This window comes from Nesoenas mayeri (genome assembly GCF_963082525.1).
Source record: "Nesoenas mayeri genome assembly, chromosome: 2".
NCBI lineage: Eukaryota > Metazoa > Chordata > Aves > Columbiformes > Columbidae > Nesoenas > Nesoenas mayeri.
This window is the reverse complement of record NC_137543.1, coordinates 54,603,677-54,629,953: the sequence shown is the minus strand read 5'-3', so window position 1 is coordinate 54,629,953 and position 26,277 is coordinate 54,603,677. Positions and strand designations below refer to the sequence as shown.

General features: G+C 39.3%; 1 protein-coding gene across 1 annotated transcript in view; it reads right to left on the bottom strand.

Annotated features, from left to right (window-relative positions):
- Positions 1–750: 750 nt before the first annotated feature.
- Positions 751–26,277, bottom strand: part of PTPRM (protein tyrosine phosphatase receptor type M) — a gene marked incomplete at both ends in the record, with an annotated part of 469,357 nt that continues 443,830 nt past the window's right edge. Inside the window, 10 exons of the mRNA XM_080338550.1 lie at positions 751–804; positions 5,850–5,985; positions 8,084–8,247; positions 10,044–10,169; positions 13,263–13,394; positions 15,752–15,925; positions 16,398–16,547; positions 17,134–17,269; positions 17,600–17,754; positions 22,911–23,027. Coding sequence (XP_080194676.1) covers positions 751–804; positions 5,850–5,985; positions 8,084–8,247; positions 10,044–10,169; positions 13,263–13,394; positions 15,752–15,925; positions 16,398–16,547; positions 17,134–17,269; positions 17,600–17,754; positions 22,911–23,027 — 1,344 coding nt within the window. The remainder of the gene's footprint in view (positions 805–5,849; positions 5,986–8,083; positions 8,248–10,043; positions 10,170–13,262; positions 13,395–15,751; positions 15,926–16,397; positions 16,548–17,133; positions 17,270–17,599; positions 17,755–22,910; positions 23,028–26,277) is intronic.

Genomic DNA, 26,277 nt, shown 5'->3' with positions numbered 1-26,277 from the left:
TTAATAAAAATGATTGTCACTCACTGTGCTTCACAAAAAAATTCATTTTAATGAATAAATAATTTGATGAAATCAAAAAATATTTACAATATAAACAAATGAAAAAGCTTTGGATATATTAATCTGAGCATCCTGTATTTTGCATTTTCTAACTGTATTTCTCTCAAGATTCTCTCTCTGAAATGGTACAAAGTGGATAGAAATTACAACTCAACAGTTAACATGATTTGGTACGTCTTTCCATTAGTTCAGATACGCTACATATGATTCATTTGTTATGCACGTGTTAGAATACAAATATAACTAAAATCATATATTATCAAAATGCTGCACAGCATTCTCCACAGAACAGAAATGTACACTAGGCTGTGACAATAACTGAGAATCACAGGCAACGAAGTATGACAGAAAAGTACAAATTCCTTCATAAGAATATAATTGTGCTCTCTTATTTACCAGAGGACTATGCTGCTTCACCACATCACTGGCTATGTATGAATACAGTGTTCCACAACTGCCACGTGGTTTGGTGTACGTTCATATGGGTGTCAAGCAGCGGCATTATAGTGGGAAATGGGCAGTGCAAGCAGTTTTATAAACATCTTTTCGGGCTCTTAAAAAGAGCCAATTATACAAAGCAGTATAAGCATAACACTGTGAAGTCTTCATCTCATTTACACAGATATCATGAAGTGACTTGCTTTGTTTGTGGTGGTGAAAGGAGGAACTTTGCCTGTGTTGTTTATTCAATCAGCCAGAATTCAAATATTCCAAAGCCACTTCATAGCAGAATTTGTATTGATCCTGAAAAATCAAAAGAAAACCACAAAGTCAGTTATTGAAGGAACTTAATTAAGGGGATCAATGTTTCTCTTCTGCTAAAATTATTTACTATCAGCTGTTGTCAATGGGGACCAGTTTGCAAATCCAATTTATATTCAGATAAGAAAATCTTTATATTAACCAGAAAACAGACACCACACACAGTAACTTACGGTACTGCTCATATGAGATGTGTATTTAGCTGTTCTAATACACTTGTATGAGAAAAACTGACTACACGTAAGCAAATTGACTTGCAACCCTTCTGTTATCTGTCAAAATGCTCATGTAGGATGTCATGAGAATTGGAGTTAATAAAATTCCTCCCTGGAGATGTTTATTTTAAAACAGACCCAGTGTCTAGCACTTCCCAGATTGTACCTTTTATTTTGATGTTGTTTATACATTTGCTATGTTTCAGGGCAAGAACTGCTTACAGTTCCTCTGCTACATGCAGCCCAAAGGATGCTGAAATACTGTCCTCTCTCAGTGCAACAAGCACTGGGAGATCAGCCTTGAGCTGAATTAATTGGATTCACTCCAATTAATGTTTAGCAATTAATGGTGATGCATAAGTTAGGCTCTTACCAGCTCTTCTGTTACCCAGGCTAAGTTTTCAGGTGCCAACCCTGTGCTTCAAACATAGACCTGCTGGTGTTATTTGTGACTGCTTGTAAACGGGGCTGATCCCAGGGAAATCACTTCCCTGTGGCTCCCAAACCCCTTCTGCACCCTGCAGAGATGGAGGGAGGGTTGTGAGTTCGTCCCCTTCACACTTTCAGCAGCACAGAGAGGCCACTGCTTTCCACTGAGCCTCGCTCACTCTGCAACTTTAAATGGTGCAGTCGCTGTTGACTTCACAGTTTTGGGTCTGCACACACACCCCTCTTCTTTTCCTGCTACTCACAATATTTAGCAATATTACAAACACTTAAATGAAACAAAATCAGCTGAAAGAAATGGTTAAGTGCAGGTTCCCTGATTCCAAGTTCCCTGGTTTCCAAAAATTCAGCTTGGAAATACCAGCCAGTTTAGCAACCATTTCGGCCACTGAAATGCCTTTTTCTTTCATGCATTTTAATCAATTAATGAAAGATAACTCTGCATGTACTGCTATATAGTAACAACAGAGTTAACCAGCTGACAGCACTCAGCCTTCACCTTCCCAACCTGACAAGTAGGGAGACTACAATTACACTTCAGATATATTCTCCTTTTTATTGAAGCAAATGTTTTAAAGGATTAAGTCTGTTGGCCCGTACTTGTGATTTTGGGTCACATTTTAGATGAGAGCTCACCTTAACATTTAAGAGACCAAATAATAAGATAACAGTAAAAAAAAAAAAAAGCAATAACAAGCATGGATAATTTCCAAGTTATTTTGTGGAGAGCTGTCATGTCAAAAGAAAACAAATCTTAGGTGCACAGATCACCTAACTTATGAATAAGTTGTATGTCAGGTTTTTAAGATCCTGCAGGGTTCCATGAACTGCTAGTGTCTTCTTTGGAATGAGAAAAGAATAAAACAAAGAAAGGAAAGAAAGGAGTATTATGTAAATTATTCATTTTCTGTTTTTATTGCATATATGTTTCTAAATAAATGACAATTATTCTATAACTACATAACAATGATCAAAACAGGAGATCAGCTACTCATCCATTTCCATTTTTCCATGCTCATTTTATGCTGATTTACTGATCCAGCAGAATAACTGTCATTTTAAGTAAATCCAATACCTGTCTTAAATAGCAGACATATATCATTTCCCACTGTGCTCACTCCTGTATGTCCTTTGTACATTTTTATTATTCACTCAATGGTGGATTTGAAAAGTGTCTTTACATTAGCTAGCTTCAGAGAAGTATATTTATAAGTTTTTTCTAGGGCACCTACTTGCACGTCCAATAAAATTTATCACAAAATGCTTTGGGCATTATGTAATAGACATTTTTAATGCCACATGTTACTTTTGCATGATGGCTGAATAATTGCATAGATTTCCATATTGTATGGATGTGGCATTGAGATTTTTACACTTGAAGGAAAACTAAAGTTTTCAATGACATTAAGCAATGAATCTCTAAGTGTGGAATGTAAAGATTGCCCTTCATCTAGTCAGAAAGTGCATAACAGGTTTCGATAAAGCAGTCTTGAAACTATTTTTGTGAAATACTGTTATAATTCTGTGCATTTCATCTCTTATCACAGTATTTTATAAGGGTAGATGAATATTATTCTCATTTTTCAGATGTGGAGACTGAGGCAAAGACACATTACTGTAAGAAAGGTCATAAAGTCAGTAACAGGATCAGGAAAAGAAGTCAAGTGTCCTGATTCCCTTTTATCATTAAACAATCGACACAGAAATTGAAATCTTGCTAATTGAAATATTTGTTCCTACAAAGTAGCAGATAACGACTGAAGGGCTGTAGTTCTAACTGCTTTGTCAGCAAATTACGTGATAATGGGAAAAATCCTGATCATCCCCTGGCTTCATGCCTCTATCTGTAAAATAAAGAAAACAATACTGATCTCCTTCACAATTGCTTTGAAATCTCCTAATAAAAGGCCTTACAAGACCTCAGTGCTGTCCAGACATTCTCAATACCATCCCCAATTTACTAAAAGTTATTTTTATATTCTATACTTATACATTTAGCTTTTGATTAAAAAGATTCCCTGCTAAAAAATGGAGACAGCTGACTGACAAACCGACACCTGTAGAACTGCCACAAATGGGAATTTATAGAGAGCATTTTCTTCAACTGTACATCTTCACACTGGTAATTATCTTTTTATTTCTATAAAATAAATGAATAAGAGATCAGTGTGTTCTGTGGACTTAAGCTCTGGGAGAACAGAGAACAGCAGGCCTGCCAAGTCTCTATCCAAACTATACTATCTGAATGAAGAAGTAGGACATTTTTCTTAATATCTAGGAAACAAAAATGTATGATTCTCAGCATGATGATTCTCCCTCTGAGAATATAAACTAGAGGATGATAAGCCAGATAAGCTGCTCTGTCCCACCACTGCAAAAGCTTGATGGTTTTTCACTGATACAAGAGTCACAGTTCCACACTGATGGCGCACAGCCCTGTGGTGCAGCTTGTACTCGCCCTCCTTGCTTTGCACAGCTGGCAACATCTGGCTGTTTTCCATGAGCATGGCCAGAGCAGGGCCTAGGGGAGGATCCACAAAGGGGAGGAGCCACAAAGATGATTAAGGGAGTGGAGCATCTCTCTTACAAGGAAAGGCTGAGGGAGCTGGGTCTCTTTAGCTTGGAGGAGACTGAGGGGTGACCTCATTAATGTTTATAAATATGTAGAGGGTGAGTGTCACGACAATGGAACCAGGCTCTTCTTGGTGACAACCAATGATATGACAAGGGGCAATAGGTGCAAACTGGAACACAGGAGGTTCCACTTAAATATGAGAAGAAACTTCTTCACAGTGAGGGTGCCAGAGCACTGGAACAGGCTGCACAGGGGGGTTGTGGAGTCTCCTTCTCTGGAGACATTCATAACCTGCCTGGACACCTTCCTGTGTAACCTCATCTAGGTGTTCCTGCTCTGGCAGGGGGATTGGACTAGATGATCTTTCGAGGTCCCTTCCAGTCCCACCAGGATCTCCAGGTCCCTTTCCCCTACACTGCTCTCTAATAGGCCATTCCCCAACTTATACTGGAACCTGGGCTTGTTCCTGCCCAGGTGCAAGACTCTACACTTGCCCTTGTTTTATTTCATTAAATATTTCCCCGCCCAACTCTCCAGCCTGTCCAGGTCTCGCTGGATGGCAGCACAGCCTTCTGGCGTGTCAGCCACTCCTCCCAGCTTAGTGTCATCAGCAAACTTGCTGATAGTACACTCTATTCCCTCGTCCAAATCGTTAATGAATATATTGAATAATATAGGCCCCAGTACTGACCCTTGAGGCACTACAGGCCTCCAACTAGACTCTGCCCCACTGACCACAACTCTCTGGCTTCTTCTCTTCAGCCAGTTCGCAGTCCACCTCACTACCCGATCATCCAGACCGCACTCCCTCAGTTTAGCTGTGAGGATGCTGTGGGAGACTGTCCAATGCCTGCCTTTCAACAGCAAATCTGAGAGAGGGAGATCTCTCCTAAAATTACAGGAGGCTGGAACAGCCCTATCAGATGCCTCCTGTCTCACCCTGGGCAGTCTGTAGAAAAGATGCTGAAATATGATTCGAACTTGTTTAACCAGAGCTTGCAAAATTAGCTCAGACTGGTTCAGCATCCCTGAAGCTGCGCAGATGCTGTTTCCTCCTGCCTATGACACTGAATTGAATACAGCTGCCTCTCAAGCAGCCACCTCTACAGTGGGATGCTGTAAAAGTGTCTTTTACAGCCCAGGCTTCAGAATAGGGGATCACGCTACACCCATCTCCAAGTACAGAACTACACACTGGAGTGTAAGAACCTGCTGGTTTAAGCTGTTCTGCAGCTCTTGTGGCATAGCAGCTGGCACTTCAGTAATTCTCCATTTAAAAAAAAAAAAGCTCATAAAACACTCTCTAGGAAAATAATTGCACATGGCTCCTTGTTTCTGAACTTCTTTAATCTTTCTCTGAGACAGAGCAACCATAATTAAATGCAATATTCTGGATGTCAAACTGAAATTCATGGCTTTGATAAATATTAGGCGATTAAGCTATTTATAAAATACATAATTTGAAAATCTGGCATTTCATTTTACATAACTATTATTTCTACCATGCAAGGGCTGCTCTCCACTTGGCTCAGCCAGCCAGGAAAGAAAATTAATAAGGATGTTCGGCTGAAAGTTTAAAACTCTTAAAAAATTCAAACGAACAGAGACAAAGTCTCCTTGGGAAAAAAGCAATGTAAAAATACTCTTACAAGAGAAGTGACTTCATTATCCCCTTTGAAATGACTTGCTTGCTTTGTGAACAACTCCCACAGCAAATCTTGGAAATCTTACTGAGTCTTCTGAGTAAAAGGAACACTTTCTATTTAGTGGTGCAGTTAAAAAGCTCGTACCAGAAGGTCCACCATGTTAGGCTTATTATTCCTCAGTGTCTTCACAGCATGGAATACATCAACAGCCCTCTGATGTCGAAGCATTTCACAAACAATACTGATTGCACAAAATGTCCCACTGCGGCCACCTCCATTCCTACAATAAAAGTGACAAAATGGCTCAGTTACAATTGACTCTATGTTACAAGTCTGTAAAACAACAGGGATGGGTACAGAAGGCATGAGTTCCAGTAGGAAGAAACTACAAAACATTCGTGCCCCCAAAGGCCGCTGAACTCGAGGCAGAATACAATTTTTAATTGGAATTAATGGGCTGGATGATCTCAAAGCTATAATTCAAATTTCAGCAGGCTGAAAGCCTGGAGGGAATTGAACAGCTGAGTTTTGCACCACCCTTCAGTGAACACTTGAGACAGCACAAAGAGGAGGCTAAAATGAGGACAAGGTACTTTTAGATTCAGTACAACAGCCCTTCGCACTGCGAACACACAAGGTTGCAACGAGCATCAGGCTTGGAAACGTTATAAAGCACATCTTCGAGTTCTTTTATTCCAGATCCTGGTGCTTTCTTCCTGGACCCAAAGGCATTTTGGAGGAACAGCAAAAAGGCCCAAAGTATCATTTGTGAGGGCCCTTCTGGTGGCTGCACATTTGGCAGGGCACTGGGTGGTGCTGCGATGGCAGAAGGGCGGGCTGCCTGGCAATGACAGCTCTTAAAAGTGTGTGTATTCCCCCTCCACCCACCAGATCAGAGGATGAGAACCCAAAGTGACTTGCGAACAAAGCAGCTAGGCACAAAGGTTCATATGCATGATCAAACACAGTATGTAATAATACTCTATCCCTGGTTATTTTTAATCTTTAAGAGAATCTCTTTCTTTCTGGAAACCCTATTATTTCTACAGCTATTCTAATCAGAATCTTTATGCTGTGCTTCACTGAAAATAATAAACCTTAATAATTACTAGAGTGCAGCCAAGTTAGGTAGCAGGTCTTTCAAACCAGCTTCGCAAATGGTTGATTTTCAAAGGAAGATACAACGTCGCACATCTGTCACATCCAGGCAGTATGAAAAGAATGCTCTCTGCTGCCAAAACATTGCCTGATATTGTGGGACTCTTTGAGAATTTTAATTAAAATAAAGTCATTTAAAAGGATTATATTAGAGCTTTTTCTTTCTTTACTGCCTGGAAGTGACGCATGTGTGATGTTGTACAACTATTTAATATCATCAGCCACCTCAGAGATAACAGTAATTTGCACTTCAAAAGGGTCTTTTCAGCTAAAGATCTCAAAACATTAATTAATCACACCGCACAATGCTCCTTTGATGAAAGTATTATTATCCCCATTTTACAGATGAGGAAACCGAAGAACAATGACTTGTTCAAGGTCAGTGATAGTGGGAATTATTAATACACTCTTAGATTATCCTCCATCGTTCTAACATTGGGTCCAAACTTCTGAAAGTGAGTTAGCATGTGCTTTTCCCATTACATGTCCCTTTCCCATCATGGCAGCATATTTAAGCAGATGTTTAGAGGAAACTGGACACAACTTCAAGTACTGAAGACTCCATCTCAAAAGATCAGCTACTGCTGAGGGCAAACAGCATGTACAAGTATTAAGCCATATCAAAAGGAGGATGGTGGCAGAGTGGATGACAGTCTGCACCAGTGGAGTGCAAAGGTGACAGGAGGACAAAAATATATACCATGATAAGGTATACATATATAAGAAGAGATATATATATATGTAACGTATATAAGGTAAGCCAATTAAGGAATCATTGTAACAGGTCTGTCATGCCACTTTTACTTCTGTGCTTTGTGTCTGGAAGAGGAATCACTCCTTCAGTGCTACTTATTCCTATACGCCTTATCTGTATAAATGAAAGGTACATTGTTCTGAGGGTACAGTTTTGATTTGCTATGAATAAATATGCACTTTTTCCATCTGCAAGAGTCACTGCACATATTTATATAAAACAGAGTTAACTTGTACCCATCATCTTTTCACAGGGGTCTGCCAAGGGGCACAGAGGGAAACTCACGAATCTACAAAAAAAATTATACAATTCCTCTTGTATTCAAAGCTTTAAAATAAGCAGCCATACTATTTATCCAGTTTCGCATTAGACAGAAACCTCTTCGGCTCTCACAAATCTTTTAAAACCCAGCACAAATTCTGTACAAGTATTCCCTTACTTTCTCTCTCCCGTTTCCAGTACTTACAAACAATGTACGACTGTGCGTCCCTCTCCCCCGTTATATTCCTCCTGCCACTTCTCGACCTGTCGGATGAGCTTCAAGAAGGAGCGTTTAGAAACGGGAGTGTCTCTGTACATGGGCCACCCCAGGAACTGGAACTGCTGCACCATCCGATAGCCGTCTTGGGGCTGCAACGAGCAGGAAAAATAACAGCATTTTTTTGGTATATAATTTAGATATTTGCATCAGCAAGGAAAGTTGTTCAAGCAGATCACCGCTGACAAACTACTAATGCAATTCCAACTGCCCTTGAGGAGTTATGACTTTTAATTTCCAACAGAGTTATTAGAACAAGAGGTTTTAAAGAGAGTGCTATACAAATACACTAGAATAGAGCAATGGTACAGCTGCAGGATCAAGCAAATAATTAATATCATAGCAGGAATGTGGCAGCAAAGAGGGAGCTACAACACAACTACAATTATGTACCTTTTTTTTTCATATGCTTCAGCCTTTTGAAGAATGTTTGCACGCTTCTGTCTTCTTTTACAAGAAAGGTCAAAACCTCTCAAGATATTTTTAAGCAGGAAACATTTGAAAAACCAAACAAAACCCTCAGATTTTTCTAGCTTATAAAAAAATCTAACTACATTTTATTTTATTGCGTGCTACAGCAGTTAGAACCCCTCTGGTGAAACATTACTGAACAGTTGCTTTATGGTGATTTAAAATAAAAAAGGAGCATAGAACAAGTGTTAGTGGCAGAAAATTACACTTCTTTGAAAAGGGCATAATAAACACACATATCAAAACTGGTTTTGTAGTCTAGGATTTGCCACTTTCACTTCTGTGCAAAGTGAGGGCATTTTAGTGCCACTTTTAAAATGAGCAACACACAGAAATGCTGACATTACAATTTTTCCTCTAGAGTAAGAGGTAATAAAGAGGATGCAAGATTAACAAGATAAGGGAATAAACCAAAGTGGATGCAGCATTAGATACATTCTTAAATGGATTTTGTCTGCTTTATGTCACAATTTGGCATTTACTGATTTCCTGGCCAGTTTCTTTCAGCTGACGGCCCCTCTTCCCAAAGCACCTCAGCCAGACCCAGTGCCTGCTAAAGCTCACATTAACACTGCTGGAGATCATGGGTTTATGTTGCCACATTTACTGCAAATTCAAGGTCTTCACAGTATTAAAGAGTTACACTGAATGTTAAAATCTGCTTCCCTGTTTGGATACTAGCATGTTTTGGGGTGTGTTTTTGGGGCCTTTCACTGCCCTGAGAGCTATTTGATCTCAGGGCAGTTCCTGAATTTTTTGCAGCAGGGAGCGCTGTTTATTCCTAGCTACGGTTCTTTGGTGACTGATACCAGTGGGCTGCAAAGGCTCCCTTTGTGTGGATGGGAAGACATGCCTGGTCTGTGGTGGCATCTTTTTTCCACTCAGCTTAAAAGACATGCCTTGTTTAGTCTTCTGTTAACTTTATGGGAATGTAAAAGCTGGATATGAGAACATGCTTGGCCCTCTGAAGTGCTTACATATATTATGAAGTATGATTAGTAGGACAGGATCTTCACTAAAGCCTGGGATTGGTATTGAAAAACATGTCTGTTATTGGTGCACAGCTTTCTTCACATGGCACAGGATAGAAATATGCAAGATGGTTAATTTCAAACTGTTGGAAACAGCACTGATGATTTCAGCATTTCTTGGCTACCATGTAATCTGAATACCGCATTTATTTCATTTGCATTTAACACACTTGAGATATGCATTAAAATATTTTTTACTTTAATTACACATAGAAAGCTTGTTTCTCATTGATTATTGTGTGACTCAGACTTGCACCATTGCTTTCAAATAACAGAGTGAAAAATAAGAATAGTTTTATGCTAATTTATCTTTTTTTTGGGTGTGTGATTTGAGTAGAATCAACTCATCTACTGAGACAGAACCGTTTTGCAAGTAACGTCCTTACTCTGGATGCATTATAAATTCGGAATATCCGGCTGATTATGTCTTCTTCTAAATCAGCTGACACAAACTCCACCTGAATAGGACCATGTCGGTGTACTCCATTTTCTGGCCAGTACTGAGGACACAGCTATAGAAGATCACAAACACAAACAAACACAGTTAATCACTTTGAATTTCATGCTGACTCAATATGTTTCCTAGATTTTTCTTTGTGCTGCATTTATTACTGAAATTCTCACACACTATCTTTATAAAACACACAGTGCACCACCCTCCCCCAGTTTCGAGCACTCTGCTTTTACTTGTGTGGAACAAGTTTAAACAAATGCCTTTTTAATTAACTGAACATGCTATTGCTTGCTGCTGTACTCGCCATTCTCTGGTATTTGGAGTAACACTTTTGACACTCAATGTCAATTCTGCAATAACTTATGACAAGACAGGAGGATGTTGCCAAGCATTACCATATCTCGGAGATGGTGTAAAGCCTAAAGACCAGAGGCCTGGTATCTCCAAGTGCCCTGAAAAGCTGCTAATAATTCAAGCTGCATCAGAATGTGTGCTTTATATTATGATGGGTGCATCAGTTCTCACAACTTAGGACATAACTTTCACATCTGTTTCACCCATGACTGATGATATCAGCACTGATTTACATTTTCAACAACTGCTAAATTTCAACGTATGAATGCCACCCGAAAATAGTTATTATGCTTTCTTTAGTGCTCAGAAAACATAACTTCTAGGTATCTAAAGATCACAAAGTAATACTACCATTATCTTGCACAGTCCTAGTGTCTAATAATATCATGATGGCTTAATCCAGGAACCAATTATCATCTGTGTTAATACTTTAAAGATTAAACCAACACTTTGCAAGGCTGTTTTTGAAGCGAGACTCTGTCCATTTTTTTTCCATTAAGTCCCTAATGATTTTTTTTTTTTCCAGAGATATTTAGAGCATGTAGCTTTTGCAAGCATTCACTAAAATTAAGTATGAACTCATGAAATTTTGTTTACTTGCAGAAGCATTGATGTCATATTTGGAACTTTATTTCATTCAGTAGAACAGCTGTGGCCTTCATTCTGCTGCATTGCTGTTGGTGATCCAGAGCTGAGCTGACAAATCACATTTACTCCAGATGTTGTTTTGCATTTCTTATAACACTTATTCCTCAACAAAGCCATTTAAAGATGACTACATTTTAGGAAAACATAATCATTTACTACATCAATTATCAAGAGAACAGAGTCTGATTTGCAGAAGTTCACTTTAACAAGTTAAAACCAGAAATTCTGAGTAGGAAAATATATTTTCATTTATTTTAACCCCATCTCATGATTCAGTCTGATGAGCAAATTACTTTCCAAATATTGTCTAAATCTTACACAATTTTTTATTATGAAATATGCTAGTGTACAGGATAGCAAAATACAATACTGACATGTATACAATTAATGCAATTGCCAGTGCTCATATCATTTAACATGTGCACAAATGCACAATTTAATACACATCTTTCAAATACCTAGGAACCCTGTTCTAACAGATCTTTGAAAAACGCTTAAATGATAATAAGCAGAGCTCTTTGCTGGAGTTATTTTGAGAAGCCAAGATTTTCAATTTCTAAAGAACCCAAAAGCATTTAGGTCTGTGTATTCTGCATGCATGTGATGCTAGTGACTCTCTTTGAGTCAGAGTCACTGTGAGGGGTTGAGTTTCACTTCCCAATAGAGCACAACAATCCACATAAATTGTAATATCTAAACAGAACTGTAAACACCCCATATATACATAAATAATAATGATAACAGTAATTATTAGTAAAGCTGAATGTAATGCGTGGTTTTAATAAGCTCTACCCTCTCTCCCCTTCTGTTTGCTCTGAGGGTTTTGAGATTTATTCCTAATGAAAAGATTGTTGCTCACATTAGAGGGAAAAGGTTTAACATACTGCAGAGGCAGGTGCATTAACTGCATATCCCAATAGCTTTTAAAAGCCTGGGAGGCTAATAAATGCTTGAAATAGCCATGCACTATTGTAAATTCAAAACACAGCCCACAAATTAAAAAACCTCTGTTCAGCAGTCCCTAACAGCCTGACTCCCTTGAGTCTTTCCTTATTCACTCAGAAAATAATCTTAGACTCATGAATAAAACTTTTTTCTTTCATTTCGATTGTTCTCCCTGTAGACAGTCAAGGGCTGGAATCAGAAATTCAGTCTTTAAAATAGTGTGTGGAATTTCTACACATCCCTTTGAAAGACAAAACGGAAGATTAGTATATTTTAAGAACAAATTCTTTGTGTTAAAAATAAGTATGTGCAATACTCAAGAAAGCTAAGAAGATTCTTGATCATATCAAGAATGAAAATGGCGTGCAGTCTGCTATAAAAAATAACAATTGCTCTTAACCCATAATTAGTGAATATTTACATATTAAGAATCCAGATTACCACCACGTTATTCCAGCAGATGTCTGGTGTGGTTTGTTGGAACCAAGGAAATTATATCCGTGTAGGAACTCGGAACTGCGCAGTTGCGAGCCAGGCTCTGGGACACTTAGTGATTAATGTTAGTGCTTAAATTGCCGAACCAGTAGGTACGTTTTTTCAGTTTTCTAAAGAACATGTACAGCATGCACAACTCTTTTGTTAGGTAATTACATTCCCCCATATGTTCCGTTGTTCTGCTTTGTCTTCTGAAGAATGTTTACTCTCCAATCTTGTTTAGTACCTATCTCCTTGCTAACAATGTCATTTTGTGCCAAACATAACACAGATTTTCACACTGGGAACACCTATCCCCTGGTAAGCAGACCAGGGTCATTGACCTGTTTCAGGCAAGCTAATGGATAGCTGTTGGCTTCTGTTTATGACTTTCGGCTATTTTTAGTGTGTTTCAGACTTGAGTCAGAATTCTACAACCATCATTTTTGGGTTTCAGTAGCTATTCCCAAAGCACGTTTTCCTATCAGAATAAATTATGGGTGTTTGCACTTGTGTGTGTGCGCATTAGCATTTTGGTGGAGAAGCTGCTGATGGTCTGATTTATTCCTTTTTCTCTATGTGTATCTGCAAGCTACAAATCAATTTTTTAGTGTGTTAGTATTTAATGTTGTTATATAAAACTATGTCCTAAAGCTGTTCTGAAGCAAATGTGCTCAAATGCTGAGGCATCAGTGCTCCTCTGTTGAATGGGGCAGTTTTCTGGACTTACTTGTGCTGGATCAACATCGTTCAGCATAACTATTGAAGTGCAGTGATAATCCAGGACCAGTCTCCAGAAATCTTTGACAGTATTTGGTAATGGATGCTGTGTAACTATAAAAGCTGATGGCTGCTTGTAGCTCTGCAAAGAAATAACAAGAGATGGTGAGAAGAATGGTAAAAGATAAAAATCCATTCAGCACAATGCCAGTCATAGCCCAAAAACTTTAGGACTGAAAGCATTATTTCTATTTTCTACATAATCAATACATTGTTTTCAGCTCTTTCCCAAACATACTCTGATACTATGTGATACTGTGAAGATCTTACATCTTTCAAACTTAATAAACTCTATTTGGACAGAATATGACTTCTGCAGATGTTATATTTCTGAAACGTATTTTATGCCACAGGCATAGAGTAAAATCATCAGAGGTTTTTACTTTCAATGCAGCTCCTACAAAATTTTGATCCACAGTTTTGTTTTGAGCTGTTAATGGACAGATTAATATTGGCTGTCTCCATTTAGCTGTTAATTTGAATGATGCCCATGAAAGCCAATATCTAGCTATTTTTCAGAAATACTGTTGAAATTCTGGTCTGACAGCAGAGAGGATACTCAGGGGATAAATTTCAGTGCTCTTTGTGATTTTTTTTAGTACCAGAGTATGTAATTGACTGAGCTGTTTGGTAGAACAGTTCAATTGTGTAATTTTCAATTATGTCCTCCTGAGAGCTGAAGGCCAGTGTGGCCATACTGGGGCAATTTGTGGGAGGAGCTGCCATTGGCTTTGTCAAGGAGGGCAGGGAAGCCTCTATGTGCCTTGAACTGAAGTACTTGCTTGTAGAGTGACAGAGATACAACCTGATCAGCTATTTGATATTTATTTCAGAGGCAGTCACTGAAGACACCACAGAAAATGAATCCAGTGCGTTCTGGGGTACAGATGAAGACAGGCAAGACTCCAGTTCTTTGTTTCGGTTTCAGGAAACTGTGTCCAGCAGGTATTGATGCTGCTGGTACATTAGTCAGCCGCCTTCTATCCCACTGGTCCTGTCTTGCTGCAAGCTGCGTGCAGATGAGAGATATCTGAAGGGCTCTCCATTACTCCCTCACTTAGAAGCCCTGGCAGTTTTTCTGGGAGAATCATTCTCAAACTCATTTGGTACTGAATAACAAAAATTATGCTTGCTAGCCCTTTTGCTTGAAGTGAGCTTTAAAGGTTTACATGAAGTGATCCAGCTGTATCTCAGTGGATGCAAGTGGAGAGGGTGAAGGACGTCATCTTGCTTGCTGGAGACTGTGTGTTTAAAGAGAAGTACAGATGTTTGGTCTTGTCCATCAGTGCAGGGATATAGCAAGTGACCCAAATCACCTCCTCCCTTGGATCCTTTTGCCCAGACACGTTTTTGGATCCAGCTCATCATTTCAACAGTGAAGCAAGGTAGCATTTTCAAAGTAAATATTGAGGCACTGCTCTTCCTGAGTAGTACTTAATTTACAGAACAAAACAGTACTGAACTCTCTGGGAGACAAGACAAGGTAATGGCAAGAATGTAAATTGCAGATCAAGGAAGTTCTGTTCTAATACGAAATGTCGTTAACCTACTGTGTGAACTCAGAGAAGGCACTTAAACTTTTGTTCTCAGTTTCTCTACATAGATAAACATAAAGATAATACACTTACCTTTTCACAGGAGTGTTTTGAACTTAGGCTTATTTTGGGAAAATGCTTTGAGAACTTGGAAGGAAAGAAATGCAAAACCTGCTATAAACTGTTATTACTCTAGCTTCACTTTTCAAAAAGGCCATTTACAACGTGTTCATTCGTTGCTAACCTCTGTTTTCTTGTTGTTTATGTGTTTGAGAACCGTAATTACTGTAGCTCTAAATTGTCAAAGATAGGTTATAAATATCTACCAACTGTAAAGGCAGTTTAAGTGTCTTTTTACTGATATTCTATTAGCAGGATTAGAATTACCATAGATGCATTAGAAGAAAAAAAATCAACACGCATGAAGAGGAACCATTCATTCAAACAGAAATAAACTGAAAGACTGAAATAATAGCTTGTGTACTATCTTGTGCTGGCAGACAATTATTTTTTTTGTTAATTACTGTTTAAATTAGAAACAAAGGGAACTGAAATATTGCTGCAAACCTTATTATCGTATTTAACTGCTTGAGTGTCTTAATAGGTAATTCTTTTTTTCCTAGGCCAGATGGTTAAAAATTCAAGCACTAGCGAGAAAACCAGACACATTTAATTTATCGAAACTCCCTGACTTGCTCTCTGAGCACGGTTTTGGAACCTTGGCTGTGACATAACATATGTGGGATCCTAAATGTACGTGGGAGTTTAAAGATTATGTGCCATGTTTTTGGAAAACAAGTGAGAAGAATTTCAGTCTTCTTATGCTGACTCCACTTTCTGGCATTGCTCAGTTTGGAGGGCTGCTGATTCCCTTTTTATTATTAATGTTGTAGTGGAGACTTACATCCATCAGTGCAGCATTAATGTAGTTACTGCTCTCTCCATCTATCGTTATGAGGAAAGGCAGGCATCTGTCTGGAGGTAGAACATCCATACAGCGATTCTTTTCATGATTTCGTGGTAAAAGCGCTATGCTGCAGTCTTCTACGCGCAGTGTCGGAGTCACCATATTTAAAGTCTTCCAAAAAGAGTGAACAGTACAACAGAAAAATTAACACAGCAGTGAAAGCATCCCAAAATATTTAAGAATAGATTAGCTCAGCATTCAGTTTCAGTGGGAATCAATATGCAGAGAAATGAAAACACATCACAGTCAGCAGGGTTTGGAAGCAAAAAATCCTGGGAGCGTACAGATCTGAAAAATAACCTCAAAGATAGCTGCAGGGTAACCTGCCTTCTGGAGAAACGACAGTGGAAGGAATCGATACACTTCCCTTGAGTAAAAAGAAGATTTTACTACTACTGTATTGCATTATTTTAGGATTCAGCATAATGCAACAGCAATTAGTGATACATTATTTCCCCCTTTTTTGCAGTCTTTCCCTCCCAGGCCTGGTCCAAAATTCTTATGGCAATAAGCAAACACTTAAGAAGAAGTCTTTAGCACAGCTGAACTGCAGAGCTTCTGGCTACTGCTAGCCACAACTTACCCTAAATTCCTCTTTGATCTGGCTGGAGTTAGTCTGAGGATCCAATTTATTCATTTCATAGTAAACAGACCTAACTTGAGAAGCTGGAATAGATGTGTCCCCACAAAGACAGGCTTCCAGGATAGCATCATGGATGAATACATACTGCTCCTGGTAAAACAATTAAAATAATTACTGACTTAGAGAGCATATGCTACTAGTGTTTTGGTAAATAAAAAATAACAACCAATATGGTTGCCACTAATTCTCTCTGATTTCACCAGCACTGAAGCAAGACCAGAAGGAACAAGAGCAGATCACAAAACTTTATCCCACTAATTTAGAAACGAATATAGAGGGATTGACTCAAACTATTTACAAATACAAACAGAAGTGCACTAACACTCTGTAAGAAAATTTGGAATGTTTCTGGTTTCTTCATTCCTCTGCACAATTCTGTACGCGCTATCATATAGCAGCCTTGACAAGATGTACTCCAGAATGAAGCCCCCCTAGAGACAAAACACTCATGATTTTTCCTTTTTTTTTTTTTCCCTAGAAAACCATTGCAAACTTTAAGTGCAGCATAAGTGGGCACTTCTTTGGGCAGTGGTTCTTCAAGTTTGTATGTGCATTATTTTCTGCATACAAGTGAATAAACTACCTTCTGGAGCCACAAAGTGGCTCTAGTTTTATGAACTAAAAGAATACTTTGTCTTGTGAAGTGTAAGGCAGTATTCCAGTAGATCAACAATACCTCAGTCTGCACCATGTTAACTCTCCGAGATCGTAGCTCTCTCACGCAGTTGTATATGTCTACAACACCTTCTCTTTCTGCCATATCTAGCATGATGTCAATAACGATGAAGCAACCAGTTCTGCCAGCACCAGCACTAAAGTAAAAGAAGAGCACAGTTAACTTTCAGTGGTATAGTTGAAAAATGTGAAGTATGTTAAGGAAGTTATTCCTTAAACAAGTGCAAGGGTTTATCTTGCAGGTTCTTGCTTGGTGGGATGATTACTGAAATTATGCCTTGTATTCAGGCATTTCCAAGATTTCAGACTCACTTTCGCCATTCTTGTTTATAATTTAGATATTAAGTTCTTGTGGGCATAGCTCCAGTGGCTTCAGCAACCTGTGTGTGGATGATGCAGTACAGGAGAAGCAAAAGTAGGTTCTGGTTTAGTGAACAACACAAGGGAGGGATTTCTGTTCTACCCACCTGCAGTGAACAACCAGAGGGCCAGCATTTGGTGGGCTCTTGGACTTGACCTGCCTTACAAAGCCCAGCAGGCCTGTCGCATGGTACGGTACACCATGGTCTGGCCAGCCAGTGAAGTGGAACTGCCGAATTTCTCGAATCTCATGAGCACCTCTCTGTTGAAAAGACAAGGGTTGAAAAACAAGCTGGAGTGTGAAAGAAATGGGATGACAGGCATCATAAGAATGCAACTTCAAAAGCCTGAGCCTTGCTGAAAAACATTCACCCCCTAGCAACAGCCATATCCATACAGATTGTTGGAGAACTTTCTCATAAGTGCAGAGCAAGTTCTAAGGTTACGTATCAACTTATTTCAAAGCCTTACAATAGAAATAAGCAGTTTAGTGCTAGGTTGGTTAGAAACTTTTATCAACAAGATAGATGCTCATCTCTACATTTAAGCACTAGGTTGCTTGAAAACTGTGGCCTTAAGTTGCATGCTGTAATCACAGAGCAGGTCAGCAGCAAGGCCATGAACATATAGCATAGAAGACTTTTTCTTCCACCACTGTTCTCTGCAGGAGTTTTGCTGCTGACTTTAGAAAAACACAATTTCAGCATAATTTTCCTTATCATTTGTCTTCTTCATGGGTCTGAAAGAAACAGCTGAATAGTAAGAAACCTTTTTGCACCTCCAATCATAGGGGCTGCGTTCATAGTCCTCTGCACGCTCACCCTTGAAGTGATTTGCCACAGTGTACAAGGACGTGGATATGGTAAGACAGGTATGAATGAGAAGCTGATCATGTAAGTAATTTCCCATGTGACTTTCTGGAGCAGTCTGGATACACAGATACACACAGCAGAAGTGATTTTCTTAGTGTTTGTATTTCCCCTTCCCCCTCTAAAAATGTAGCTGCCAGTATTTTATTCTCATTAGAAATCCACAGACCAGAGGCCATCATACATATTTCATAAACAAACAGCAAAATGATGACATATCATGTCTAGGCTGGACTAAATGTCAGTGATATTAATAACTGCTGGTTTACAGTTTTTCTTCTTAAAGATGTATTTTCTGTCTTGAGCTGGTTTGCATATAAAAGGTCTAATTCTCTTTGCGTTATGAAATTATATAAACTTCCTAATTTATTGCTAGTATGCAAGTTAAAAGAGTGTGGGATTTTCCATGGTTGAGAAATTTTGCCTGAAATATTTTGGCTCAGTGTATCTTGGAGTCCTGATGCTCAGACAGCTGAGGCTGGAGGTCTGTGGAGACTGGGTATCTGTTCAGGGGAATGTCCACCCTCATCCCCCTCAGAAACTGTAACACAAAAGGCAGGCAAGGGAAGTGAAGAGCATATGCAGCACTTCTGTAGACTGAGGAGATCAAACCCTTGCAACAGAAATGACCCAATTTTTAAACATACTGAAACCCAAGAATAGGAAAAGTAATTTGCATTTTAAGACAGTCTAGCAAACACATTAAGATACAATTTAGTCTCTGTACTCTGGGGACTGTAGAGTGTGTTAGTTAACACAGGTTTGTGCTACTGTGAAGCAAGGCCTTAAAGTCTGTAAATAGCTGTGCGTAGGTGGGATATCCATGTCCCAAACACTTTTATATTGCTGACAACAGCTGCCCACAATCCCCTAAGAAACAAATATCCCATACAGAAAAGCAATACCATGACTATAAAAACTGAGGACTGAAACAAGTACCTCACACAAGTTCTTCATGCTGTATGCAGCCTTGATTTTCAAGTAATTCACATAAAGTAAACTGTCCCTCCAAAATAATGTGCCCAGCTGTTGCACAGGTCAGGATATGTCCTACGCATCTTGTACGTAAGTTTTGAAAATGTTGTCTGTCCTGCTGACTGCATTTTTGTCTATCACTGGTAACACTGAGCTACTTAAAAAAGGGTTTGCACATAGGGTACTTTTATATTGAGTTTGCTTATTATACCTATAAAAGAATGACTTTCATGTCTGTAGCTTCCCTGCTGGTTTCTAAACCCAAAATAGCAACACAACTGCATGAATCATAAAAGCATACGCTCAAGTTGGAAAGACTGTATATTTTACTTTTTCTTTCAGCTGAAATAAACAGAAAATGGTGTACATTGTTAATAAAACCTAGGATGTTAAAAACTGTAGATCCTAAATCTACAAATACTTACGGTGCTGTTGTGTGTTACTATCTGAGTAATTCATCTGAGTTAACTGTTGTGCTGAAAAGGAACTGCTCCAAAGGAATGCTTATGCACAAAATCTATACGGTATCTAGGGAATGATCTTCAGAATCAGAGTGTATCAGGGTTCAATTTTCTTAGTGTTGTCCCCCTACTTCTCAGTAATTACCAAATAGCCATTGAAAAAAAAAAAAAGTGATCAATTTATATCCAAACAAATAAATTTCTAAACTGTATTTTAGAAGCAGTCATGAGGTATTGATCCGCAAATAGAAAAGATGGTCAGAAGGGACCTCTCGAGGTCTCCTGCCCAACCTCCCAGTCAGAGTGGGTCTATGGCCAACACTATATCGGGTCACCAGTGGCTCTGTCCAACTGACTCCTGATGACCTCCAAGAAAGGAGTTCCACAACTTTTCTGGGTAACCTGCTATAGCACTGCACTTCCCTCCTCTTGAAGTAGTTTTTCCAGTGCAAGCCTTCTATGCTGCAACTTCTTGGCCATTCCTGCTTGTGTTACCATCTACCACCAGTAAGAATAATAAGAATTTGGTGGCCTTGATTTTCTAAACATCTTTGAGGTAGTTGCGGGCTGCAATTATATCCTCCTTACCCCTCCTCTTCATCTCTAACACACTGAACAATGCTGTCTCTCTCAACCTCCCCTTGCAGTTCATATATCCATAATCATCCTGGATGTCAGACACCTGGAGTCCTGCATCCAGCTCTGAAGCCCTCAGTGCAGGAAAGACAGGGACCTGTTGGAGAAGGTCCAGAGGAGGCCACGAAGATGATCGGAGGGCTGGAACAGCTCTGCTGTGAGGACAGGCTGAGAGAATTGTGGTTGTTCAGTCTGGAGAAGAGAAGGCTCCGGGGAGACCTTATTGCAGCCTTTCAGTACTTACAAGGGGCCTATAAGAAAGATTGGGACAGACTTTCTAGAAGGGCCTATTGTGATAGGACAAGGGGTAACAGTTTTTAAATAAAAGAGGGGAGATTCAGGCTAGACATGAGGAAGAAATTTTTTACAATGAGGATGGTGAAAAGCTGGCCCAGGTTGCCCAGAGAGGTGGTAGATGCCCCATCCCTGGAGACATTCAAGGCCAGGCTGGACAGGGCTCTGAGCAACCTGATCTAGTTGCTCATTGAATGGGGGCTGGACTAGGTGGCCTTCAAAGGTCCCTTCCAACCTGAACTATTCTATGATTCTTTGTTGCCCCAGGATGTCACAGCCTGTGCAGATACATGAGGTAGTCCATCAAAGGCACAGAACACTGCATTTTTCCTTGTTGAATTGTGACAGTTTCTGTTGGCCAGATCTTCAAGTCCTTTGAAAATGAGACTCCAATGTTCAGGGTTTCACCACCACCCTTCACTTAGTACTATCTGCAGATTTGGTCAGGGTGCACTCTGCCTCATCATGCAGTTTGTCTTGAAGATGTTGAAAAGTATCAGTCCCAGTAGATCAGAAGTATAAACTCAAAAGAATCATGGTGTAAGAGATGTACAGACTTCACCTTCTAGTACTACTGGAAGAGTTAAAAAATATGGAAAATATGGTAAAAACAAATGTACTTTACTCAAACTACACTGACACTGCTTTTAGAGACTTACTGAAAAACTACCAACTATTAAAAAGCAGTGTCTAAATGAAATCTTTTCAGATGGAGATTTTTCTTTTAAGAAATAAAATGTTTAGTGCCTTTTATCTCTATCTGTTCTAATGCACTTATTCAAGACAGTTTGGTTATGATCAACTGTAAAATCCTCTAGGTCTCTTTTTCCAGTCTCAGTTAAGAAGTGAAAAGCTAACATCAAAGCACGGGCTTAAAATTTGCAGAATAGAAATCAGCCAGTGCTTCATCTACTTCAAAGTGTAGCCACCGTTTCTCATCTGTTTATTAAAAAATCTAAATGCAAGGAAACAACAGGCTTGAATGAATTTGATGTACAATATGTATAGTGGTAAACATGATACAATAGTTCATTCAAATCGTATAATTCTATTATCATTACCCTCAGGTTGCTGTATTGATGCATATTTAAGTAGAAGATTAAAGAATAAACCAGGAAAAAAACCTAATTCCTTTTTTACTGTGGATGTATGTACAGAGACCCGGTTGAGCCATCGTTTTGGCAGTTTCATTTACCTGGGTGCAGGATTCTTTGATACTAAAGATTATGTTCTTCAAAACCATAATTGAATACTATTTCATCATTAGAGAGAACTAGTATATCACAGGTACTGCAATTAAATCAAAAGGAGTTTTCTAAGCTAATTAGTTGAAAATCTGCTCATGGAGATACTGAGAGGACATGACTTCAGTGCGTCATTAGGAATATCAAGTCTTCCAAAGAGGCCCTTTCGTCGTTCCGCAACTCAAATGAGTCTTGATGCATGCAATTAAAACACTTCTGTCCTTTAATGAAGTCTGAGTAAAACCCCTGAATTGACACAAAATGCATGACACACTTCAGCATTGACTGACCCTGCTTGTTCTCACTTTCAGTAAGTACCTTATTTGTTAATTGTATGTTGTCCATATATTGTAAACTGTTTGAGAGAGCTACAAGAACTAGTAAGCATGAAATAAATTCATGGCATTGTTCTAATAAGCAGTAATACAACACACTGATTGGAGCTCTCCATATAAAGATGGATTCCACACTAAAAGTGAAATTGCCTTGAGAAACAAAACCAGTTTGTTTCAGCTATGTCTCTGCAGACCAGGAACACACTGACCCAAGAGACAGCAGTATTCTCCACCACAGACTTCTGAATAATGGTGCATGCAGCCTCTGGCACAGACACAAAATGATTGTGAGGAACATAAGATGGGAAAACAGCATGAATGTGGTTTTCAATTGATTGCTGAGAGGGAGGCTTCGATTTCTCCTAGGCAAGGAACATCACTTTTTCTAGCTCAGGCAGGGGCCAGCAGTGATGTAAAGTGCAGAAAAGTTGCTGCATTTAAAGAAAAACAAAGTTTACCATAAGAGGGCGGTAGTCTTTTACCCAAAGAATAACTACAAAACCGGGATGTCAGTCAAAAGATTTAACTTTTCCATGTTGAATCTGCATATAAGTTACCTAGGCAGATACCACTGTATTTAAGAAAACCAAATATGGAAACTTACCTTTTCTACTGCAAATGTTCGAATCACATATTCAGCCAGGAGCTCTGTTTCTATTAGGGTAACTTTAATGTCTTTATATATTTCTGTGTCATCTGGCCAGTATTTGCAGCATTTGACCTTTAAAAAATACAAAAGAAATTAAGGTTCATTTATTTTAGAAGGTTCATACTGAATCTATTCTGTATTCTGTGCAATGATTTCTGTTTTAAAATGCAATCACGCGCAAAACAGTCACATTTCATACCCATAGAAATGAATGATTAAGAGACATTGCCTCTTCCTTTTTTAAGACATTTTTCAGAGCTGCAGGGGAGATTTGTGTTGCGGATAGCAAAGTAAGGCAAATTTGTACAAAGCACAAGGATATTTACAGCCTGCATAACTCAGTTATAGTAACTGTTCATTTCCTCTGCTTTCCAACAGTGGGTGTGCCCAGAGGGACAACTACCACCAGAAGCTTTTTTCCTACCTTCTAAATATCTTCTAAAGTGAAAACGTGTTTTTCAGACAGGGAGCATTTTCTCTACTGTTAGAAAAGTATCTGTTTTCACAGATTAACTTTCTAAAGAAACTGACGAAAGGTCAAATAGCAAAACTCAATACTTGATGTCAAGAGATGAGTTTTTGGTCTGGGCTTTAACACTGATTCACTAGATGACCCCAAACGCTGTGGGTGGGATTCACCTCAGCTCAAACTAAGATGAGCAGGACAAATGCCTTCTAGAGGAGCTTTGTTATTGTTGTTAACTATGAAAAGAGTCTAGACAACTGCCTTTGCCTAGGTTTTTGGCTTCTTGATCGCTAACGTTAGGTAAGAAGGACTACCCTTTCCCTCCACAGCGGCTTCTGGAGCTGTATGTTCTGGGTGAATTTATCCTGGGATATGGAGATGGAAAGAAGGTGTGTTCTGTGAACGGTATTTCAGATTTTCTGAGCCCTGGATTGGTCTAGATGAGATGGACCTCACAGTATGTAATGTATTCAAATACGAACTATTATTCTGCTATTTTTAAAAGTGTGTGATTGTGGGTACTGTATACAATGACGCAGATAGCTGACAGACTTAAGAGTTTTCTCCTCCTTCCCATTTGTGTGGACAAGGAGGTGAGCGGGGAAGCTAATACATATTACTTACATATCTCGATTTTATTCTGCTCTATCACAGTAATAGCTATGCTATCACCACTGCATCTGTCCATCGTCCAGTGGGGCAGTACGTGCTAGAAGTAGCATCTGCTCCATGGAATGATTTCTCTTTTTCTCACCAAAGCGAAAATTTAAAATGGATCTTCTAATAATTCTACCTATTTATTTAAATAAACACTTAGATGCATCGGGTAAAAACCTCAAACACTTCAAATTTTAAATGGAAAACTGATACAAAAATTAAAAAAAGAATTAAACGTCATAATTGTTAAGAGTATTTCTCAAGCCCACTGTCATGCCCAAATATTTGGATTACTATGATTTCTAGTCTTGAGCAAAACGTAAAACTGATGTATGTTTGTATAAGCATATAGCGAAAACTGCAATGCATGATTCAAATAATCTATACAAACTCCAGGTTCAGTAAATAAAGAATTACACGGAGAGTCAAATCTTGTCCTGTCAGGCAGAAGAAAAGACTTTTCTCAGAATTTGTTTCAAGTGACATAGCCAATAATCATGTACAGCCCCTCTTTACTGTCTGGGCAGAAGAGAGGTCTTACCACACTAAAGTAGTAATATCGGCTAATACAATGAAAAAGTTTGTCCAGGCAAGGTCAGTAGTTCTGACCCTTTTTCTGACTCTTTAAATCTGAATAGAACTGAGTTGAAGGGCTGGAAAAACACATCCCCACATCAGGAACTTCTTCAGAGAAAAAGGGTAGCCTGGTTGTAAGCCTTGGCTCCCAGCCACAAAACAATACAAGCATCCTAACAGCTCATTACTGCTCACACAGGTGATGGAAAGCTCCTGGAGCAGAGCTGAAGTTCAGGTAGCCATACACAGGTTTTCATTTATCTCTCTATACTTGTCCTCACACCTAGTAACCACGTTAGTATTGGCTGAGAAAAATTCTTTATATTGGTCACATTTCATGTGGTATTAAGCATGGTTTCAGGAGAACTGGCAAACATCAGGTTATACAGATCCCTTCCACAGCGAGAGGTTGGGACGAGACAGTCCTGGCAGTGCCCAGCACTCCTGTGCAGGGACAAGGGCAGCAAGGGTGCTCCCCTGCCCTGCAAGCAGGTGGATGAGAAGGTTTCCACCAGCAAAGGGCCAAGCTGAGGGCCAATCCCAGGGTGCCTAAATGGCAGGATCTCCAGCAAACGTGTATTCATCTCGACAGCATATCTATCAGCTGTGAGCAATGAACAACCATTACAAAAGCATTAAATGTTGCTGCAAGCAGTTTAGTAGTTGCTGCTATCTGTTGTTGCATCTACTTTATACTTATTCCAATCTTATCTGGTTTGGATGTATTTCCAAAATCCCTCTGATAGAAGCTAAGTGAAAAACATTGAATGCTTATTGTTTTGTCTGTGGTGTTAAAGTAACCCAGAGAATTCTCATTGTTCAAATCCCTCAGGCCAGCAAACTGACCCATTATGGTCACTGCTGGGAACTCTCTGAAACGGTGTTTTCCTTCCTATGGCTAAGATGATGTTTTGACCCTTGACGCAGAATAAGGCAATTCACGCTGTCTCTGGACTGGAGCAGCCCACTGACAGCCTGGCTCTGGGGCTGATTCCCTTCTCCTGTCTGTTCATGTAACCTTTCCATAGGTGGAACCTGAACCCCACAAAAATGGCCAACACGTGTAGGAAGGGAGTAGTTGCAGCGATGATCCCAGCCACAGCACCACTGACCAGCATGTCTCTTTGTTGCTAACTTTAACCTTATTCCCTTCTTATGGGTGCCTGCCATCCTCAAAACAGTTCTAGTTTAGTAAAATAAACAATTGGGAAAAAACAACCAAAAAAACCCAAACAAAAAAACACCCAACCCTGCCTGAATTAAATTGCTCAGCCTTGAATAAAAAAATGCCTGTTTCTAAGTTGGTAAGCCCAGAGAGTCTGGATTATGACTAAGAACTAGAGCCATTTAGAAAGGCAAATTTAGAACAGCACAGTCCCCACCTTCTTATGCCTCAACTGTTAGATTTGCTTCCATCCTTTTTTGAAACCTTATTTAAGATGATCCAGTGGAACAATTAGGGAAGCACTGAGGGATGTGGCACAGAAGTTACAGCCTTTCGTGCCTCACACAGCTTGGGCCCGACAGGGATTTCTTCCTCTGCTGCACAGGGGACTTTGTGCATGGAGCAGATTGGAGCTGAGCAGAAGGATCCATGACAACACAATTTCCTGAAAACTCTCC